At 40.1% G+C, this 23,732-nt stretch overlaps 1 protein-coding gene across 1 annotated transcript in view; it reads left to right on the top strand.

Annotated features, from left to right (window-relative positions):
• LOC150078430 (ionotropic receptor 93a-like) overlaps positions 1-23,732 on the top strand; it is a 237,009-nt gene that overhangs the window by 153,674 nt on the left and 59,603 nt on the right. The window contains exons 5-7 of the mRNA XM_090385539.1: positions 10,191-10,352; positions 10,563-10,700; positions 22,327-22,539. Of these exons, the coding sequence (XP_090241665.1) occupies positions 10,191-10,352; positions 10,563-10,700; positions 22,327-22,539 (513 nt within the window). The remainder of the gene's footprint in view (positions 1-10,190; positions 10,353-10,562; positions 10,701-22,326; positions 22,540-23,732) is intronic.

Below are 23,732 nucleotides of genomic sequence, written 5' to 3' on the forward strand. Positions count from 1 at the left end.
GAATAGTCTATATGTCCACGCTATCCCTGCCTCGCCTGTAGCCTTCAGTATCTCTCCGTTTATCTCATCTATACAACAGATTTACCTGTCTTGATGTATTTCCATGCCTGCAGTACTTCATTCCAAGTCAAGTCTACCTGGTCTCTTTATCTTCTCTTTCATCCCCTCTTTTATGATCACCTTGACTTTTCCCCTTTTTCTGGCTGTCTTGACGTTCGATTTTCAAAACACTTCTTCCATGTTTCCTTCTGCATACCTGCTTTGTCAGTCCTACTATGCAGTCTTTGAAAGCTTTCCATTCTGATTCCACGCTATTCACCACCGTCTTAGGTATAACCTTCCTGAACTCTTCTCTGAACATCGCCCCCTTTTCCTCTTCCACACCTGTAGTTTCCTCTCTCTTGTTATGGAAATACGCTGTATTTCGATAAAATATAAGTGGGGGGTTTCTAGAAACAGTTTTCGTAATGTTGACCGCACTTTGCTTTTGTAATTTACGAAGACAGATAAGTTGTGTCAATGTATTCTACGATTGGCTGCATGAAAAACCCGAGGGCCAGGAGAATAATTCCGCCACGGTGTGAAAAAAAACCAGCCTATAAAATATTTCAGCCGTCTTAATGGGATTGAAACCCAGATATTTTTCTACACTGTGTGGAAAGACAGTTTACCCACTGGGCCACCTGCAGCGGTTTGAAAAATACTAAGCGCTGTCAAATTCACCTAACTTGTTTCCGACATGCTACACAGAAACAAGGTTAAGTATAAATACAGCTGCAGTTGTGTTTTACCGCTATGCTATATCAGTGCCTTTCATAATATTTGCATAAAATATATTTATTCGTTAGTGTCGCAATATTTTTGGTAATATAGTGTAGGTAAAAGCTAAATAACAGTTATTTTTTGAAAGATGCAGTTTCTTCCTCCACGCCCCCTCGAAAATATTTAGGAGATTCTTTTTTAATTTATTCTTCCTAGAGGAAAAATTCTGCGGTCGTACCAGTCTCTATTTACAATATATCGATAAGTTAAGTTAATGATAGCTTTTGAACTGCGGGATTCGCCAAAAAAACTGATCTAAATGTATGTAAACAGTGCGATTGATTCCTCCAGCATAAATTTAAAATGGATCTTATAAAAACAGATCCTGCACGCTATCACATAATTTAACTGGATTAGTAGTCGTTGGTTATAAGCTACACAGTAAATAATTTAACATGATAGCGTTCGGTAAACAAGTTAGGGAAGAGAAAATTTTAATTTATCATTTGCCTGCATATCTTTTCTGTTATATGGGAAACGTTATTCACTCTGCTCCATAGTTACTGATAATCTCAACTCCTGGTACTACGTAAACTCAAATCGGCGATTTATCATGCCTCAAAAACCATTATTATTTCCTACACCGAGTAAACTTATTCGATTTATAGTCAGAATTTTTGCTTAATGGTTGAAGTAAGGGGATTGATTAATTTTGAATGAGTTTTTTTTTATTATTTACACTAAGTATCAACAATAAAAACATTATTATCATTCGAGATACAATGGCGTTCAAGAAAATTGCATCAATTACAAAATTCTCTGAAATTTGAAAATATATATTTTATAATTGCATACCTTACCGGCAGCATACCACGAACCTAGTATTCTGTGCTATTGAAACGGATAAGTTTTCACAATTATACACCACGTAACAAAAGTATTGCTGCTGCGTTCAATGCAGAGGGCCATTCTACGCATGAAATAGCCAAAATAATTCATTGTACTGTAATTAGTCAACAGTGGCACGCTTATTACGAAAAGTATCATAAATTAAGTCTAAACAGATATGGAAGTTACGTCCAGGAAGATCTTCTGCAGAAGATCCTCATCAACAGATCTTCCAACAACAGTGGAGGAGAAATACAGGAATAAAAGCAAGTACTCATACAGTACGTGACGTCTTTTCTTATCGGGAATAGTAGGTTAGTCGCCCAATAAAAAAACTACTTTTCACTCCAAAAAATGAAAGCTAGGCGTCTAAAGAGCATGCTAGTTAGTCTGAGGAACAGTGGAAATGTGTTGTTTTCTCTGAAGAATCAAAATTAACTTGCATGGTTTAAATGGCTAGCAAGCAGTGTACAAGTACAGTTTCTTGGTGACAAAGTATCGTGATATAAGAACTCCAAACCAAATTTTATTCAATTCCCTCCCCCTTGTGAATTTATTAACCCGTAAAAGTATCTGTTTTGATTAATGTTATTTATAGGTATATTTCCCGACTGCGCTTAATCACAGTGTTTTCCTCACCCCCAGTCTTAATAATAATTATTTATTTTATCATATGATCAATGCGTAAATTATTACTAAAGATTTATTTTTTATGAGACGTAAATACGTATCCTTGTGCCTCACTCATGCTGTTAGGTTTGCTAATTAAACTCAGACCATCTCAAACTGTATGTATATATATTCGCTGGGAGCAAGGAACACCCTCTCCTTAGAATTTCTTGAGAATTCAATACACCCATTGAAGTTTCAAGAAACTGTGTAGGTGTCTGTAACTGTGCGTGTTCCATTTTTTTTCTCTCACGATTTGGGTTCGTGAGAGAAAACCGGAGTACCTGGCGAAAAACCCCATGACCTGAAACAGACTAACTCAGGACCTAGTGGAAGAAGGCAGGAAAAACTTCCTAATGCCCTTTTGCTGGATTCGAACCCAGCTCCTTCAATTGCAGACCGCACGAACATTTCGTACTAGTTCGGCGTTATGAAGATTGAAATTTTGTGGGAACAGAATGTAGTTACCATGGAAAGTGTTCCCCTCTCTCTCGTTAGAAATATTGCAGCATTTTCAAATGCACATCTACATGGTCCATGAATAAGAAATTCAGTGTCCATATAATTCGTTTCTCACCTGCAAAAAGTGCATTATGGCCACAGAAGCCGATGCGCCAACAACTAACTAAAAAATAAAAAAATAAATAAAAAAAAAACTCACCTGCAAAAAATATGATACATTTTAAGACAGAAAAATTAAATGAATAAGTATTAGCACATATAGATAAAGAGTATAATGATACTTTAGCTTTCTAGAAAAGATTGATGACAATTATTCAAGTGCATTGAATACGATACTAACTGACTCCTTTGCTATTAATCAGTATAAATGCCTATATGAATTATAACGAAGCAAGGAATTAATTGACAAAGTTTGTACCGAAACAGGGTCTCTCTCTCATTTTTCTGTCCATGACATGAAAGATAATGATTTCCCTCTTCTCCTCAGCAGTGCGAAGTTTAGAGGCACAAAGATTTATAAACTCTGTTTAATAATCGCTCAGTCATTGTTGGAAAGCAAGAGAAGCACTTTTCTTTCATCTGTTCATTTTCATGTAGTAGTAGTAGTGGCATGTGATGCAAGTGTATGAGCTTATGCAGCATCAGCCAAAAAAAAAAAAAAGAAATCACACCATTCCCTCCAAATGCATGTCCAGTTCCTCCTTAAATTTATTCAACCTATCAACTTCCACAACAACAGATGGAAGTTTGTTCCAGCAATTAACCACCCGCTGGCTAAAGGCAAATTTCCGCACTTGTCCTTTCTTAATTTGAATTTATGCTCCCTTAGATTCGTAATCTGAACAAGTGGAAGGATCCCATCAGAATTCAGCGTGCTCAACCCGTTCAAGGCCTTATACACCTCAATCAGATCACCGCCCAGGTGCCTAGTCTCCAACCACTGCAATTTGCAGAACTTGGTAAAGAAAAGCCTTTCTTGGTAAGAGGATCCCTTCACCAATCTTGTTGCCTTTCTCTGTACACGCTCAAGCAAATCTACATCTTTCCTAAAATGAGGCCTCCAGACCTGTAGCAGTACTCAAGGCGTGGCCTGACCATTGCCTTATACAGAGGGACAATCACCTCCTTTTCCCTGCTAGCAAAATTCCTATATATCATTGACAAAACCCCATGACTTGCCCTGGCAGCCTGTCTGCATTGCTCAGAAAACTTCATATCTGACTGCACAATTACTCCCAGGTCTTTTTCATTTTCTACCACCTTAAGTGTAGTACCACACAGTTGGTACGTTTCTCTGGGGTTACTTCTATCCATATGCAGTACTTTGCATTTGTTAAGGTTAAACTTCAGTTGCCACTTCTTAGCCCATCTGCCCAAATTATCTAGATCCTGTTGCAGTAGCACACTGCCATTACTATCATTGACAACTCTGCCAACCTTTGTATCATCTGCAAACTTCGACACTAAGCCTGATATACCTTCATCAATATCATTGATAAATATACAAAACAACAGTGGACCTAACACTGAACCCTGTGGGACTCCACTAATAACATTAGTCCACAAAGAGCAGCACCCATTGATTACCACCCTCTGTCTTCTCCCACTTAACCATCCTTTTATCCATTGTAGCAACTTACCCTTAATACCATTCTGCTCCAATTTGTACAATAGTCTTCCATGCGCAACAGTGTCAAAAGCTTTCCTGATATCAAAATTATTTTTTGCATCCAGTTCCTTTGTAACCACATCATAATAACCAATCAAATTTGTCAGACAAGACTTTCCCTTAACAAACCCATGCTGTGTCTGAATTATTGCTGCAGCCTTGTCTAGATGATCCTGCAATGCTTCTTTAACCAGTGAGTCCATTATTTTACCCGGAACAGAAGTTAAACTAAATGATCTGTAATTACTCGTGCTACCCTTCGATCCCCCTTTATGAATTGGGGATACATTTGCACATCTCCAGTTCGTGGGAACCTCCCCTGAGTCCAAGGATGCTCTCATAATTATGGCTAATGGTTTGCTTAGTTGCTTTGCCGCCTCCTTTAATATAAGTGGTTGCAGTGTGCAGAATGTGGTTTTGAACAACAAGATATTTTCAAAATTGAATTAGGGATGTGTGGTAGCAGGGAAAAATAAAAGAAAGGCGACTGTACAAAGTTAATGGGTCTGTTGAACAAAAAAAATTGCAGCGCTGTTTTTGTAAACGGAGAAAATGTTCTCCTTTTATTAATTCCATCACACCAATAGAATTCCATAAATTATTATTATTTTTTTGGAATAAAAATCACATGGGCTATCTACATACTGCAGCTGAAGCACTCGATATTATGCTTGCCTACACGAGCAAGAACGAAATTTTCTCTGTTCGTTCATAAATAGTGCTTTTTGTTGTAAATCGTAAATTATTTACGTTTGCTAAAGCGCCTGAAATGAAATGCTCTGCGCACATTGACTTCCTTTTTTTTTTGTAACGAACTCATATTTTGCAGCAAGAGCAAACCCCAACAATTGATTTTTCCTGAACAGGATTTTAGCTGCAGCTGAAATCTACTGCCTTAGTTCATGCAATGCATTCTTTTAAGGATGGGCTATCTACTAACCCCTTTATATAGGGGTTAGATAGGCTGCCCCACTAACCCCTTTCCCTCAACGGTAAAGTCCGCAGCGAAAACTCTGCGAAGTTTACTCTACACGCGGCCCCTAACCCTATCAAATTTTCGTGTACCCTCGTCGCAAAGGGCGGTTTGTCTGTTGTGAGGGGAAACCTCACGACCAGGCTATCTGAATATTACGCTGTATCTTTCCAAATACTTCACAACTTTAAACAAGATACTGTGGAATTTAAATTATACTGCTGACAAAACCTTTAACCACTAGTGAATTTAAATTTAAGATATGACTAATGGTTAAATCGGCGTTGCAGTTTTCGCGCATATCAGGACGATCAGGTATTGGTAGAAAAGTGTGCCACATCACTTTGACTTCTGCAGAAATTATAGTAGTGCCACCTTAGCTACTGCTAAATAATAAAATTTCTATATTTGACTTTTTACTAATAGCTATGGTGTTAACACTACATTATCGAATAAATAAGAAGAGCATATGCAAGCCACATCGCGACTAATCGTACATTATAGCCATTCTTTTTTTATATGAAAACATCGATAGCGACACACTAGCTACGCGACTGGCGAGAAATGTGATGTGAAATACTAAAATTAAAGCGATAGCGTACGGGACCACGGTGGCCTTGTGGCAACGTTGCTGGCTTGCTGAATAGCTGATCGAGGTTCGATTCCAGCTACTGCCCTTATGAGAATTTTCTCAGGGGCATTCAGCATTGAGTTTGGCGGTCTCAAACCGTGGTCGTGAGGTTTTTCACCGGGATTGACTCCGGTTTTCCCCTCACAACAGACAAACCGCCTTTCGCGACGAGGGGTACACGAAAATTTGATAGGGTTAGGGCCGCGTGTAGGGTAAACTTCGCAGCGTTTTCGCTGCGAACTTTACTCTTGAGGGAAGGGGGTTAGTGGGGCAGCCGCGCCACCATCATAAGGTGGGTTGCGGGCAGCCTATTTAACAGACATGTCATGTCCTGCTCCTTAAAAGAATGCATTGCATACACTAATTATGCTGTTCAGCAAAAATCAATTTCTGGGGTTTGTATCTGCTGAAAAATATAGATTCATTACAAAAAAATGTGTAGTTAATGTGCGTAGAGCATTTCATTTCAAGCGCGTTAGCAAATGTTAATAATTCAAGAAGCGCAAAAAAAAAATACTATTTATGTCAGCAAATATTATCCAGTGCTACAGTACATGGATAGCTCATGTGACATATATATTCCAAAAAATATAAAATTGCTGGAATTCGAATGAAACATAGGAAGGGTCGACAAATCTTTCTTACAGAGAGAAACATCCAGACGGACGGACAAAGAAATAATAATTGTAGTATTTCTATTAGTCCGATTTTAATATTTGAAACGCTCAACAACTCTTTCTAAAAGATTTAAATATAAATTTCATGAAAATCCGTTAAAGTTGGTTTGTTGCTTGGTGAATGCATATATTCCCAGGGGCATTCAGCATTGAATGCCCACTGGGAACATATGCTAAACTACAGCACTACTTAACACATTATCAGAAGTCCTCAATACCTCATAGAGCCATATTAAAAGACCTGAACAGTTATATCAGATTACTGCGATACCTACCAAACAAAAGATATTCATTTCAAGACTAAGCCAATCAACCAAGGCCGATAATATGAAGATGTTCTTCCAGAAAGCCTACGGGATTCAAGTGGACGTCAGAGCAATTAAAATATCCTTTATAGGCACTTGTCAGAACAGAAGTATAGCTACCATCCTTGATAAGAAGTGCTGTACCCTTGGAACTCTGGTAAAACCTTTTGCAGAAAAACCCCCAAGACACATTACAGAAGGAGACTCTCGACACCCACCAGCATAGCAATCAACGTGTTTTGCATGCCACACAAAGATAAAAAGAGGTAGCCTGGTAAATAAATTGCATTCGCTACAAACCCTGTTCTTTCTATGTGGATGGATTTGATCTTCTTCTGCATACAGCTAAATGCAAGGGCATTAGAAACCCTACAGTCAACAGATGAGGCGATGGAGTCCAATTGTTCTATGCGGATAACTGACAACCGATGGGATCACAATGAGCCAATCGGGAAACTTTTAGGTCCTCTGTCTCAAAATGAAACATCAATGTATGCTTATCCAAATCAGTCTCGTTCATCTTCTTCTGACCACTGGAATGGGTCGCGCCCCATTGTAATTTTAAAGCACCAACTGATAAATGCGATAAAAGGTCAACTTAACAAAGAAACAGTGAGACCAGACGGCTTCCCACTATTTGCAATTAAAATATGTTCTGCATATATTGCTGATGTCCCGCTACACATCTATCAAAAAAAAAAATTCTCGAAACTGTAACTGCCCCATCGATTTGACAAACTTAAATCGTTAAACCCATTCCTAAATCACCTGAACATTTCTTATTCCTATAAATATTTCCGTCCAACATCACCTAAAGTTGTGGATTTTTCAACACAAATCTACCACTTCTAACCTCTTGGAAACTCTACAGAATAGAGAAAACTATAAATAACAAATCCCAGATTGGTGTAATTTTTTTGGTATCAAAACTTCCTTCAATAATGTGTCCGTCCTAACTCTACTTTATTTTCTTCAGCATTACTTTAAAATCTCTGGTCCTCTATTCCAGGTCCTTACTTCTTTGCTGCAATCGAGGAAGTTAATCATCTCATACTTCCCAAATTCAGCGACCATCAATGTCAGAAGGGGCATCCCTCAGGGTGGAATGATGTCGGCTACCCTCTTTTCTGCACGTTTAGAACCATTTCTCGTCTCACATCCCCTTTTCAGTTCCTTTGCAGATGACCTAAAGCTATTTGTCAATTCTGATAGTCCACATAGTGCATTGAAAATCAGCCAATCTCTCTCTGGTAAAAGATCTCCATGTTAAATATTTTGCAGTAGCTGAGCTACAGCTGAACCATGATAAAATGGAGCAAATGATTTTCAAGAAGAGGCACTCTAAAAACAATATCCAGAAGTTCATTAATGGCACGTTAGTAAAAAAAAAAAATCTTCTGCCACAGAGACCTTGGCCTTACCAGGGATGAGAACCTTGCATTTCCACCAAACTAGAAAAAAACATATGCAGAATTTTGGGCAATTCAGTAGGAACTAACAGGCTGCCCCAATGTGTCCCCAATATGCCAATATATAACAAGATATCTCATACCCATCCCTCTCAATGCTTTGGAGATACAGTTCTCTGCACCGACATGCCACAAAGAAAAGATATTCGGCATCGAATATTAGATTTTAAGATGGCTAAGCAGCATACGAGGAATGCCGTTCACTATATTTCGGACAACATCACACCTTGGAAGTTCCTCGTCGTTGAATAAAATATCGTCACGCTATCGAAATATTGACCAGAAGAGCTGATGTTCCCAACATATATGAAATGGTTACAGGTCCCAGATCCCATCTCAGAGGTAGACAAAATGCTCAGTTTCCCCTTTAAAAAGAAACCTTGCCCGCCTGAAAAATGTTTCCATCAAATACCTTAAAATATTTTAATGAACTTGAAACTGACCGGTTCAAAGTAATCGAAAATAAGACAACAAAAAAGCAATCCAGGAGAACCTTTATCGCAGCCTTTGGTGATCCACGCCTAAATCTTTAAGGGGATGTCTAATAAGAAAGAATCAATTGTGTATTTTCCCTTAATCCGAGGAACCATTGACGTTCACTTCATTTCATGAACTCTCCTACCTAAAACCAAATTTATCTATAGATCAATACTATCATTGTAATTATATTTTGTGAGTACTATACTCTTTTTGTACTCCTCTAGCTTGCATGTTGTTCAGAGCTGATTGTAAAAAAGCAATAAAGTCAATAAATAATAATAAAATTGCCTTTATTGTAACGAAAATCTACTTCCATTTCCTATCATAAAAAAAAGAAGAAATTACCGGGCGACGCCCGAGTGTTCCGTAGAATATTGGTGGCTCGTGCAGAGTGAATGCGCCTAAATATGTATTTTTTTTTATACAATCAATAAATAACGTAAGCTACTTATAAACTTTTACCGAATTTGTTAATCGGCTTAACGATACTGAATTCCCGCTGAGTTAATATTAGCAAAACTCTACACCCACATATCGGCATGCAGCTGGAAGAGAGAAAGTCCCTTTTTATTATTATTTTTTCTTTTTTGAAGAAATGCTCATTGCAAAAAGGTTTCCTCCTCCTTGTGAAGATTTACGAAACACAAAACGTATCGCAATAAGGCTATCCACATGACTGCACTTGAACCAAACATTCTGCACAAAGTGGCAGCCATAAATATTGGTTTTCTGCAACTAATATTGGCGGACATAATTCTCCGCGTTCAATTGTCATTTGAGTCGGAAAACTCTAACAAATATTGTACTGTACGTATATGCAGGTATACTACCACGTAATTTATTTCATTTTTTGCATATGCTTTGGAAATAGTCATTTTACTAATGCTGGATGTATAGCAAAAAAATAAAACCTTGTACATTAGAATTAACGAAATCCATAAACTGAGCAAATCAAATTGCCGATTTATCTATTTTGGTGGGAGATAAAATCATATGTCTCCATCCGAGACCGACTAACTCGGTCACTGTTTAAAAGCCCTTTAAACCTCCTGATTCGCAGACGAGAAACGGTAGTAAGCTGTAAGTTACAACGTATTAAGTTTATTTATTTTTTATTGTATCGATGATGTTTAGTATCAAATGCACGATATTCGATACTTTGCGCAATATCTTTTTAATATACATCCATACTTTTTGTTTTTCAGGCAAAGGAATTCGAATTACTAGATCCGCAGAGAAAGTGGATCTTTCTCTCTACTGCCTCTCCCTCTGGCGACTTGAACGATTTAGAAGACGTGCCAGATATCGCTAACGTTGCCATTATATTCCGTGATTCTCCAGATGATTCGCTGCCTACTACCTGTCAAGTGAGTAAAGGCATTTTTTCCAGCAAAAGTGAAGAGAATTTGGTTTCGGGAAGAAATATCAATTCCACTTCAGTATAGTTGTAGACTTTAAAGATCCTCCGGAATGTTTTCATATTAATTTAGGAAATCTGTTCCTCATAGCATTTTTAAAAGACTTTGGTGACCTCCAAGGTCACATGTTGCGTTATTTTAATTTTTTCTAATTTGCAGGAACCTAAAGGTTGCCAACTTGAGATGGCAGTAAAAACTCTTGGACAAACAATCGGAGAACTTGCAAAAAATGGGACGTATGCGACAGGTAAAGGCGATTCTTCTGTAACCAAACAGCGAATAATAACAACGATGAAGGTAGGCCAGAAGCTTACACTCTCCAACTTTTCTCTATAATAATCAAATAGATATATAAAAAATTCATAACCAAAGTGTTATTTTGCACCAATTTTTTTTTTCTTCTTTAAATACTTTCAAATACAGATTCGGTTACGTGAGCATTCCAATCCTGAACAGCCATTTTTACAAGAAGAATGCTTTGGATGTGGAATCATTGTGAAGGGGAAAAGACGCCCAGGTCCAAGTAACTTGACAACAGCTAACATGGTTACGTGTTCCCGTTTCGTGCTCATGATTCTACCGTGGCTGGCTCAACAGCAGTCAAACGTCGCATGTGGGACAGCTATGTGTGGTCGACCACAATGGTAAGCGTCGCGTGTCTCGTCTAGTAACACAGCAGTGACCCAGCTAAGTACCCAGGAATAACAAGACCAATAGCCACATGAACTGTTTACTATTACAGGTCAAGACGCACCAGGGGTCTCACCAACTACGCTATCAACATGGACTATGGGCCGAACATTAGCTCGTGTAGGCAACATCAGTCGACGGCTGTCACAGATACCCATGCTCACTGCAAGACACAAGAAACTTCATCTTGCATGGACATGTGAAAATCTTTCGCTTCGTCTGATGAATCCCGTTTTCAACGCTATCATGCTGATGTGGCGTATCCACATTTCGAGAAAGCAACATGGGTTCAAAGCACCTGGGATGCACTTGGTGTTCAGCAGGCTGGAGGCAGTAGTATTATGGTTTGGGGTCTGTATTCGTGGCATGCCTGGGGTCCTCTGGTCGCCGTTAATCAACGACTCGATGGTAACGCCAACTTTTCTATCGTTGCCGACCAAGTGCACCAATTCAGATGTCTCTCAGCAAGACAACGCGTAATACCAGAAGACCTGGCAGGTTACTAACGGGTATCAGGAACATGGCCATGAATTCTCCAGCTTAGCCGATCTCAACTGAATTGGGCATGTTTGGGACATACTGTAAAAGGGCATTCGATGCTACAACCATCCACCTGACAATGTTCAGCCATTGCTGGATGGGTTGTACTAGCACAGGACACCCTGCAACACCTTGTTAAATACATACGAAGACGTGCACGGGCGAAGGGTGGCCCAGAAGTATGAGGTAGGTTTTGCCAATACAAAGCCAACTCAGTGGGTGTTATCGCTGGTGGCTCCTAGGCATTTGCCCATATCCACCTTGTTCACCTGTGGTGGTGGTGGTGCAGAACCTCTGCAGATCGGGTTCGAAAAAGTGTTGGCGCTCGTGTCAGCCTAATGTGCTGACACGAGCTTGTCTGGATCCACTATTATAAGTACAAGCCAAGGAGCCATCAAAAAAAAAAAACCTTTGTAAATTAACCTACTCAGAAATTCTGATATTTTACCTTAATTGAATTTAGCTATTAGATATTACAACGCAAGGAAATTTAAAAGTTAAAACTTTAACTATATACAAAAGCAGTTAAAAGGACAGCCGGTGGCAAGTAGTCAAGATAAGACTACTACTGCCACAGGAAGCATGTTGATATTCGTCACTCCCACTCCAAGATATACATCTTTACAATCTTCCACGAGAAGAGACGTACTGGAAGCAGATTATAAAGCCAGTAGGATCAACAGCCGCAATGAGACTGTTTGTCTACGCAGTCAAATTTAGGAAAATTTGACTGCCACGCAGTCAAATTTTGATTGCCACGCAGTCAAATTTAGGAAAATTTAATAGTGATGATGATTGCTATGAACAGCCACAGCCCATTAATATTAGTTGGTCCAAAACGACGTTACTCAACTTGAACTATCAACCTTACAAGAGGCCACTGTCACAGAAGAGCATAATGATCGTTGTCATCCTCAACAATTAGAAATCTTGTTTTTCAATCTTCCACAGAAGAGATGTACTGGATGCAGATGACAAAAACCTCTAGCGTCAGAAAGGAGGTCAACAGCCACAATGAGACTGTGCCTGTATAACACATAATTTCCCACGCAGTCAAGTCTAGGAAATCATTTGATTAGATAATTAGGAGTGATGAAAGTTGCTGTGAACAGTCACGGCACTGTGAACAGTCTATATAGGAGAATTGGGAGTGACGACCGGTAACAGACTTCCGTCTGTGTTTCTTTTAGATCTAATATTTTAAGACAGTCGACGCAAAAAAAATCTTTAGCCCTAGCTGTCGTCATCTGTTAATGTTGTTACAACGTTTGGATTTTATGCGGGAAAGTTTTTGAGTTCAACTTGCCATGGCTTTGGATACATCCATATCATTTGAAAGACAACTTTCTGACTTCCGTGGACCGTATATGAGGTTGAAATTAAGTGACATTCCTTGATATTTGGTTCTAGACTCTCCCTGTTTCTTCCATTCAATCCGAATTCACGTTATTGTCATATAATTATTGATCTAGCTGTACCTTTCACGCTGTGTCATAGTGACAGCGTGTAAGGAGCAAATTCAGTGTTGCGAATTCTTCAATTTTGAAAATTATTTGCTGTAATCTTAACTAAGAAAGTGTGAAGTGAATAAAAAAGGATTGTTCAATTTTTAAAAAACTATATATATTTAGTCGCAGCTCTTCTGTAGCAAATCGTGATAAATATGCCCAGCGGAAAAAAGTAGGATCTCAGAAGTCTCTCTCCTACAATGCTTTTCGCACATTGAGGAAAATTGTTACTGGTACCTGGAGTGCAAGGTTCCATATGGATTTTCGCCTGCTCATACATTTTGATTATGGAACTTGATGCTTCGAATGGAATAAACAAACTGGTCATTATTATTATCTGTTTATTTTTCCACGAAATGCAGCCCACTTCGGTACGATTGTGTGCCAGGAAGGTGTGTTATTTACATTCTGAGGTGCAAGGTACCACAAGTACATTCGGTCACGTGAAGAGTACATGCCAGCTCGACCCAAGAAAATTACACAGAAGGTCACTTGTATACAAAATGGCTGAAATTATGTACATATTCACCGTTGACGCTGCTCAAGTTACAAACGGACTGACGAATTGCGTATCGACTGCGTTAAAGCTGAAGACGGACGTTTTGGGCATTTTCTTTAACCGGCTGCAACTGGGAAACAGTGCTATAGAGGATCTGTGTTCATATAACATTTGTTCTTCTAGTGCTTAGTACATTCACTTCCTGAAGCTTGGCCGTGCATATCATCACATATAAAAACACTAATATAACGACTTGTTTAAAAGATATAAAAAGAAAGCCAGACATTTTGTGTTATCCAACATCTGACTGAGTGCAATCTATTCATCTACACTATTAAAATCTGTGAAACACACGACATGAATTATTAAAATCAAGATGGGAAAAGCCATATAGTGCAATCAGACCACAAGCTTTTGCTTCAGTGGCCAAACAAAAGTATTAATAGTATTCGCCATATTGTGCAAGGAAGCCACACAAGTAGATAAGAAAATGCCTATTATATTATTATTATTATTATATCCATTTATTAATAGCAAGTGATTGCTTTCACCCCTTTTATACAGCCAACCGGCTAGAAGGGTGTATAAAAATGCAAGAGTGGCAATATTTACAGAATGTAATTATCGACAACTTTAGAAGAGGAAATTATTCACAGTACCATTTAAAAGTAGATGTCCAACAGCTATTTTATATTTTGGTCATTCCTTCCTATTCAAGCTTCTTCTTCATACTTCTATAGTGTAAGCTTCAGAGAGGCTCTTCACTCTGTACTGCTTGCCTTCACAGTATTTCACAGGATCTATTGCCAATGTATTGAAAAGGGGGACTACGTTGTTCGGAAAGAAGTTCTTCAGACAGCACAGGTTGGATAGTGTAGAATGCAACGGTAAGTAGAGATTGTCATTACTGCGTCCAGCACGTGGAGTAGCGATAACTCCGTGAAGACTGGGGGTGTCAATCACACCAGTTAGCATCTGAGACAGAAGAAAAATATTCCTGGATGCAACGTGAACTCTCCAGGGAGTGATATTTAAGTTGGCATATAAAACAGGCCTGGAGATGATGAATGCGCAGCCCGCCACTCTGTTCATCCATCGCATTACCCAGTACTCGACAGCCAGGAATCTGTTTATGTACGAGGTGGTGCAGAAGACCAGATAGGTGATGCATATAGTCCGACTGGTTGTAGGCACCGCTGGACGTATCCTCCGACTACATCGACGTGGAGTAACCCCGTCAGCTCTTGTCGAATTGCCCACATCGCCAAAAATGTCTTAGTTTTCATGGTCGAAAAATGGTTTTGAAAAGTGAGGCCCTCGTCCCAAGTCAAGCTGAGGTCGGTGTGAGACTTCACTTTTCTTATCTGCACTCCGTTGTGATAGGATGTCATTTTTGATTCTCTTTTTTGTAAATGTGATTTGGGCTGATTTAGATATGTTTAGCTCCAGACCTATCTGCAGTAGATAGGTTACAAGGCTGTTGATCAGGACGGCGGCTCGCTGATATATGCTTTCCTCATCACACAGGTAAATATCCAGTTGACCTTTGAATTTATTCAAACTGTCACTCTCAACTTATTCTGCGGACAGCTTTTGAAGAGTTGGAGAAAGAAGCAGAAAGGGTTGGGTTGAAGGTATGTGAAAATAAAACGAAGTTTATGATTCCAGGTGGGAGGGAGACACAAAGTACCCAACAGATCTGGCAAACAGCGAAGTATAGTTTCAATAGAAACTATTCCTTCAAATATCTGGGAGCTATGTTTCAACACGATAGTAGCAACACCCCAGAAATTGAGGCTCGTCTCAATGCTGGTAATAGACGCTATTTTTTTTTTTTTTTTCCTGCAGAAACACTTTCGATCAAAACTGCTCTCTACAAGAACGAAATTCGTGTTATACAAAACAGTGAGTGTGACTTATTCTAGTGAAATATGGGTGCTTAAAGGTTCTACAAGGACCGTAGTGCCATGGAGTAAGTAAGTCAGCTTCAACTACCTGCGAGAACCACTTGTTCCAGCAATCAACGACTCACTCGCTTAAAAAATAACAAAACAAAACCTTTCTTACAATCTAATCTAAACCTCAACCCCTGTAATTTGAATTATGACCCCTAGTAATGGAATTGTTTAGAACAGTGACAAGTCCACCCTGTTTCATTTTACTAATCCATCTCAGAGCCTCATAAACCCCAATCAGGTCACTTTTGAGGTATCTGCTTGACAAACTCTGTAGCCCACATAATCGGAGTCTTTCCTCATACAGTCGTCCTTCTGCCCATCTCACCATTCCTGTTGCCCGTCTTTGGGCCCTTTCAAGAAGCCCGATTTATTTTTTTAGATGAGGTCTCCATACTTGAATGCAGTATTCCAAATGTGGTCTTACAATTTCCTTATACAATGGAATTATGACCTCCCTATCTCTACAAGACGAAGTTCGATAAATCATCGCTGGGATACCATGGGCTTTCCTGGCCGCCTGTTAACACTGTTCAGAAAACTTCCTATCTGCTCGTATTGTAACTCCCAGATCCCTTTCCTCCTCTACTGTTTTTAAGTCAACCCCACCTTACATTTAGCAGCATTCAAACATAGCTGCCACTTCTCTGACAATCTTTGAAGTCCGTTCAAGTCATCCTGAAGGAGCGCTGCTTGGAACTAATCATGGCTCCATAAGTTCGGTTCACACTAAGAAAGAAAAAAAAAAAAAAGTGTAGCTGTTGCTCTGTCCCAGGAAGGGCTTTCTACGCGTGCTATCGCTGATAAAATAGGCTGCCACCAGTCAACGGTATCCCGGGTGCTGAAATTAAAGCGTGAACCCGGTGATGTGAAGAGAAGACCTTGATCAGGCCGTAAGAGAGTGACTACGCCTTCCCAAGATCGATATTTGAAACGGCTATGCCTTCGTAATTGCCATGCTAGTGCTCCTGATCTAAAACTAGACTTTGAGATGGCCTCTGGTGTTGAAACAAGTGAACGAACTAGCCAAAGACGGCTTACGGAATGTGGTCAGCATGTCTATCGGCCCAAGAAGAAGCCTTTGTTGACCCAACAAATGAAGAAGAAGCGACCTGCTTGGGTTAAAATGCATGTTTCATGGACAAAAGAGCAATGGGACACCGTCATCTTTTCTGACGAATCGAAATTCAACCTGCATAGCATAGATTGTGTCATGCTGGAAGACGCAACCTCAAACAGCAAAAGCTGTTTTCGGTTGGCGCCACGTTTCTGTTAACTCTATTATATCAGCAATAATTGTCCTAATCAGGAGTTTAAATTCAGCCATTTTATTGTCAACACAGTTGGCTTGCGCGGCTAGAAAGACTCGGACAAGTCACCACAGAACCCAGCCTCATATCGCCCGATTGCCTTACTCTCCGTGATGGCCAAACTACTGGAGCGTCTACTCTTGTTTCGACTTTCTGCCTGCTACGAGGAACACCAACTCTCCTCAGAAAAACAATATGGCTTTAAAATAGGCTGCAGCACTGAAGACGCTATCAACAATCTAATCACCCAAGCAACACACTCAGCTTTCAAGTACTCTCTTGCTGTATTGGTGGACTTTGCTGGAGCTTTCTACCGCCTGTGGTGGCCCAGCGTTCTTCGGAGACTTCGGCAATCAAATGTTTCTAAAAATCTATATATCAGTTTGAAGTCTTACCTAACCAACAGAAAAGTACGAGTTACTAATAAATATCAGACAGTTACCAGATTCATCCACCGGGGTTGTCCGCAGGGCTCTGTGCTTGGCCCATTGTCTTGGACGAGTTCCTGGGCTTGGACTTTGGGGCGGCTGAGCCCTTGGTCTTTGCGGACACTAGGTCGTCCTTGGAAATTATTGCAGATGCGGCGCTTGTGAAGCTCCAGAACTGGGCAGCCTTGCACAACCTTACCATCTCGGCAGAAAAAACAAAATCCATTCTCCTCAAGGGCAGACTACAAATTAGAAGACCACCTACGATGAAATTAAACTTCACTCCCATCCGACTGTACACAGAGGTTAAATGCTTAGGTATTTACATTGACTCGGGTCTTACTTTCCATAACCACCTGAAATATCTAGCCACCAAAATCCGGAAGTATGCCGCCATGATCAGGAGGGTGAGCAGAGCCGACTGGGGCCTGAAGTACAAAGCTCTGACCCTCATATACAAAGCAGTATATGTCCTGATAGTTTGCTACGGTGCCTCCACCTGGTACAGATAAGCTATACTAGCAAAAAACAAACAGAAGCTGGATACAATTCAAAGGTTCATGCTGCTATCAATTAGTAGGCGTGGCGCACTGTTAGCACCCCTGCCTTGCAAGTTCTAACAGGTTGTCAGCCACTCTACCTAGACGTAGTCAGGCGAGGCCTATATTACCACCTTAGGAAAGGAACACCAGCTGAAATAGTAAATCTCCAGCTGGATCTTGCAAATGACCCCAAGATAGAGAAGAGGAGAATCACCCAACACCTACAAGCGATATGGCAACAGAGCTGGGAAACCACGCAGAAAGGAGACATCACGAGGCGATTCCTATAAACCATACTCACCCAGAGCCCCCTCCCTGGTTCTCGCCTGGTCTGCACATGACGTTTATTATCACTGGACACGGCCCCTTCCGTCAGAGTCAGAAACGGGCTGTGTCACTGAGGATAAGAAGAGTCCTGGGGACATCTCATGTATGAGTTCCCTGCCTATGACAGACAACAGTAGAATCAAGTTTGTTACCGCAATTCAAAGGAATCCACGTAATCAAGAGTCCTCGCTGCTGCTCGATGAAAACACATGCAGAGCACTAACTATGTATGCGCAGGAAATCATCGCACTGAGGCTAGCCAAGATTGCTGAAATAAGAACAGCATTGGATCATGCTGCCCAAGGCCTGAATCAGGCTGGCGTGGGTTAGCTCCTTCTCTGCTAGAGGACACTGCCCTGACAACTTGCTAATCCTTTAAGGGTAGGAACACCGCTGGCACCATTCTGGTGCGGGATTTCTGGCACTCTGGAGAACTCCTGAGTGCGGGTAACAAAGTCCACTGGCCTCTGGTGATCATGCAGGGGCACCTGCATGACCACTCCCCCGACCCCTATTTTCACCTCACAAAGAGCAGACTGCTCCTCAACTTCAGTCAGTCCTCCTTTTCCTTCTTTCTGTTCCTTCTAACTCGTACCCCTGTTCTATGTTTCCTCCCCCCTTTTTTTTTTCACTTGGCCTTTGTCAGGAAGCTCAGGCAACCCTGGCAAAGGCCAATCAGAGTATAATGGGCAGCCTGGCTCACTTCCCAGTGGTGGTGGCGGCGGGCAACGTGGGGTCCCACTAGGGGGCTCTGCGGCCAAGCAGTCAGAGACACAACAACAAAACATAACACTACTCTGACAGAAACCAGATGTTACACTTTTTCTGGCTTTTACAGAGATTCTGTACTTCTTCACAAAGTACCATGGTGCAGATGTGGGACACCACAGGTGGCGCCTTTCACAAAACACTATGCCCTGCTCTGCTAGCACAGTGGTATCGTCACTGTCCTCCCCTCACCGGTGGGAAAGGCCCGGGCTCAAATCCCGTCGATGACGCTTTTTCACTCCGTGGATGAGTTAGTCAGGCGTAGATAGTAAGCCCCCCCCCCCCAGCAAAACACACAAATCGACCATAGAACACACGCAATTAACAGAAAAAAGACACACAGCACTGCAGATGAATTTAATTATTCAGGTGGCCTAAAAATAAAATAATAGTTTGTCAACACAGTTGAGACGAAGTATTCTTCTTCAGTTTACTACCCTAACACACCCCTTATAGTTATTTAGGTTTGTATTCGAAGCTTTTTCTTTCCTTTCTTTTGAAATATTGCTACCCTCAGAACATCTTATTAACATCGTCTGTTGTGGCAGCAAACAAGAATTCATGAGGTGAGTGCACACATTACTCTGACCCACATCATCAGATAAACACGAATCTAAATTACTTTTCCCCTAACTAGCAGTTTCCCTGAACCCTTAGAGTATCCCAATGAACCTTGCATCACCTTTGTTCAAATGAATACTATCTCCACAAAATATATTCCTTTTATCAACAAATGCGGGCCATGCTGATAAAAATTTTCCTTCTGGAGCTTGTAGATTCATTCAAGTCTGGAGTTAATCCACAACACTTTCAGCATATAATACCTCCTATCGTGTCTAGGCAGAATTGCAGACATATAAACATTATGATCTAACTCGCGGCATTTTTTTTTTCAGCATAGTCCTATATTTATCCAACGGATGGTCAGGTCGTGTACATCGTTAGTCTCCACATGAATAATAATTCTCTCTTTACCTCTCTTAAAAGCTGGCAGTCTGTTGGTAACGACATCAATTGTTGCTCCTGGCGAAAAAAAAAAAAAAAAACTCTGGTTCTAGACCACCTATCTTTATTTACAAAAAATGTTATCCATTTCTCTGAAAATAGTCTCACAATAAAATTAGATCACCTTCCCAGAGCAGTCAGCACTTGACTATTTTTTTCTGGGACCCGAATCGAGGTTGCATCACGTGGCAAATCAGGAGATACTTGGGTCCTTGACGAGCTACCAGTTACGTTTGTTTCTAGAGCAAGCACTGGTTTCTTCAGTTTACTAGACCAGCCTTGGAATACATGCCATACAGGAATTTCTATTTAAGTCCCCATGTCCCTGGACTTTATATTATAAGCGGATCTTGTAGCAACCATAATTTAAATAAAATTAGCTTTAGAAAGATTAAGATATTTAAATTTACAATATACTGCAGAAACAAAACTTAAGTCACTAAAGAATTTATATTTAAGCTACCGAACGAAAGTTAAGAAATTACCGATAACAAAAAGGCTATCTGAATATTACGCTGTAGCTTTCCAAATACTTCACAACTTTAAACAAGATACTGCGGAATTTAAATTAACAGAGTATTACAGAAATTATACTGCTGACAAAACCTTTAACCACTAGTGAATTTAAATTTAAGATATGACTAATGGTTAAATCGGCGTTGCAGTTTTCGCGCATATCAGGACGATCAGGTATTGGTAGAAAAGTGTGCCACATCACTTTGACTTATGCAGAAATTATAGTAGTGCCACCTTAGCTACTGCTAGTTAATGTAATTTCTATATTTGACTTTTTACTAATAGCTATGGTGTTAACACTACATTATCGAATAAATAAGAAGAGCATATGCAAGCCACATCGCGACTAATCGTACATTATAGCCATTCTTTTTTATATGAAAACATCGATAGCGACACACTAGCTACGCGACTGGCGAGAAATGTGATGTGAAATACTAAAATTAAAGCGATAGCTCACGGGACCACGGTGGCCTTGTGGCAACGTTGCTGGCTTGTTGAATAGCTGATCGAGGTTCGATTCCAGCTACTGCCCTTATGAGAATTTTCTCAGGGGCATTCAGCATTGAGTTTGGCGGTCTCAAACCGTGGTCGTGAGGTTTTTCACCGGGATTGACTCCGGTTTTCCCCTCACAACAGACAAACCGCCTTTCGCGACGAGGGGTACACGAAAATTTGATAGGGTTAGGGCCGCGTGTAAGGTAAACTTCGCAGCGTTTTCGCTGCGAACTTTACTCTTGAGGGAAGGGGGTTAGTGGGGCAGCCGCGCCACCCTCATAAGGTGGGTTGCGGGCAGTCTATTTAACAGACATGTCATGTCCTGCTCCTTAAAAGAATGCATTGCATACACTAATTATGCTGTTCAGCAAAAATCAATTTCTGGGGTTTGCACCTGCTGAAAAATATAGATTCATTACAAAAAAAATGTGTAGTTAATGCGCGTAGAGCATTTCATTTCAAGCAGCGCAAAAAAATACTATTTATGTGCATTGTCAGCAAATATTATCCAATACTACAGTATATGGATAGCTGATATATATATTCCAAAAAATATAACATAAGAATTGCTGGAATTCGAATGAAACATAGGAAGGGTCGACAAATCTTTCTTACAGAGCGAAATATAATATTTCCTTAAAATCCACCCGATGGGAGGAGTTATTACATGCGGACGGACAAAGAAATAATAATTGTAGCATTCCTATTAGTTCGATTTTAATGACATTTGGAATGCTCAGCAAATCTTTCTAAAAGATTTAAGTATAAATTTCATGAAAATCCGTTAAAGTTGGTTTGTTACGTGGTAAATACAATAGGCCCATTATGCATATATTCCCAGGGGCATTGAACGTTAGCATATGTTCCCAGGGGCATTCAACATTGAATGCCCCTGGGAACATATGCTAACGTTCTTAAAAACGGGACCGTATTTTACAAATCGGGCCGTTAATTGCATTGTTAAGGTAATTTTTGTAGTGAAAACATCTATAGCGGAACCTAACACTGGAATGTTGTGGTCAAATATTTCTATTGTTGCAACCATACTTCCTAAAGTAGTAACTGCAGGAAGTATGATTGTGACGACATACTATCCTACAAATGGATTTCGCTAACATCCTCCAAACCAGGGATGTCACATAACACATCTTTCGTGCATACAGGGTTAATTTTTTTTATTATACACATACCATTTGGATTTCTTCATTGTTTCTATTCCAATAATGCATACCAAGATCAATAGCATCACTTTCAGCGTTATTTAGAAATTGGTAAAGATGATCCTTCATCAAATTAAATATTTTCAAAATATCAGTTATACGTTTTTCTCTTTACAGGATATTATCAGTCAACAGGTAAGCTGCGGTGCATGCATCAAGTACATCATCAAGAGCACCGCGCTTAAGCAATCGTCCAATACGCAGTACCTTACACAACTGGAAACTATAGGTGAATGGACATTATATATGGGAATTCGCAAGCATGCGCCTCTCTTTCCTTTGTCATCAGGAGATTTCCGGGGGAAAAGGCTGAGAATTGGAATTGTCGATGTAAGTAATACATACGCATTTAATAAAGAAATTGGGCAACGATCAGTTATGAAATCGCGGAAAACCTTTACATAGCACTATGGTAGTATAGAGAAAAACAATAGACCGTTTAGGGCAACTCACTCGGCCTATCAACTCCATACTCACTCTATGGAATAAATAAGGATCTTGAACCACTTGTTGTTGTTGTTGTTTTATTTTTCAGGGTCCGTAGTCTAACGAAGGACCCTTATAATGTCACTCGGTTGTCTGTCTGTCTCACAGCATTGTATCTCTGGAACCACTCGAACCTATTGACTTGAAATTTTGCATGGGTTTGTACATCATGTGGGCCAACGTAACGCCATATTGATCGTTGTTGACAAAAATTTATCTGAGAAATGGGGGAGGGGACAAAATGTTGTCGACAACCTATAGCTTATTGTACACCGTTGGAAAGAGCTCAATGAGTAGGTTTAAAATATAATTTTAAATAAATATAATTATATCTTTTTTTTTTAATTAAAAATGGCCGCGCCAGACAGAAAAATGTGACTAATTTTCGTGTCGCCCCTCTATTTCCGTCGCTAATGGCGCCTCCGTGGGCAGGAACAGCAGTGCGTAGCACACGCTTCTTGATTAGACCGGGGTTGGTTCGAGCCCGTGCCCACCAAATACGGAGGATGCGGAAAGGTCAGGGAATGACCACCGCATATCCCGGAGCAATATGGCCTTAGTTGCTAATGCTACTAAAAACCAAATAACAAACAAACCGTCGCTAATGGAGCTAAAAATTTAACAATTACATTAGGTATGCGTTCCTTATAAAGGGAAAAATATTCCGATTGAAATCTATCATTTACTTTTAAAAAAACAATTTTTTTATTGCACTTCGTAGCGCGCTTCTTTCTACTAAGTAACTTTCCTTTTAGTGACAAAAAGGTTGCTAAATAGTTAGTTAATAATTCTATAAAGGTCATTTATAAATTTTGCGACGAGAAGTATATTTTAACAATTTGCAGAGCTGGAGTTATCCCGGCAAGGAGATACCCAGAGTTGAGGCGCCTGGGCGGAGTCGCTTCTCACACCCTTGTCATTCACAACTGGAAAGACTCAAATAGACAACGTTGTCGTTAGTTCCTCAGTTTTAGGCCAAGCCGGGGTACTAGAAACTTTTTTCAGTTACCATAGAGCTCTCTATTTGAGATAGATAC

Source organism: Mastigoproctus giganteus, chromosome 11 (genome assembly GCF_048544385.1).
Source record: "Mastigoproctus giganteus isolate SK-2022 chromosome 11, ASM4854438v1, whole genome shotgun sequence".
NCBI classification, from domain to species: domain Eukaryota; kingdom Metazoa; phylum Arthropoda; class Arachnida; order Uropygi; family Thelyphonidae; genus Mastigoproctus; species Mastigoproctus giganteus.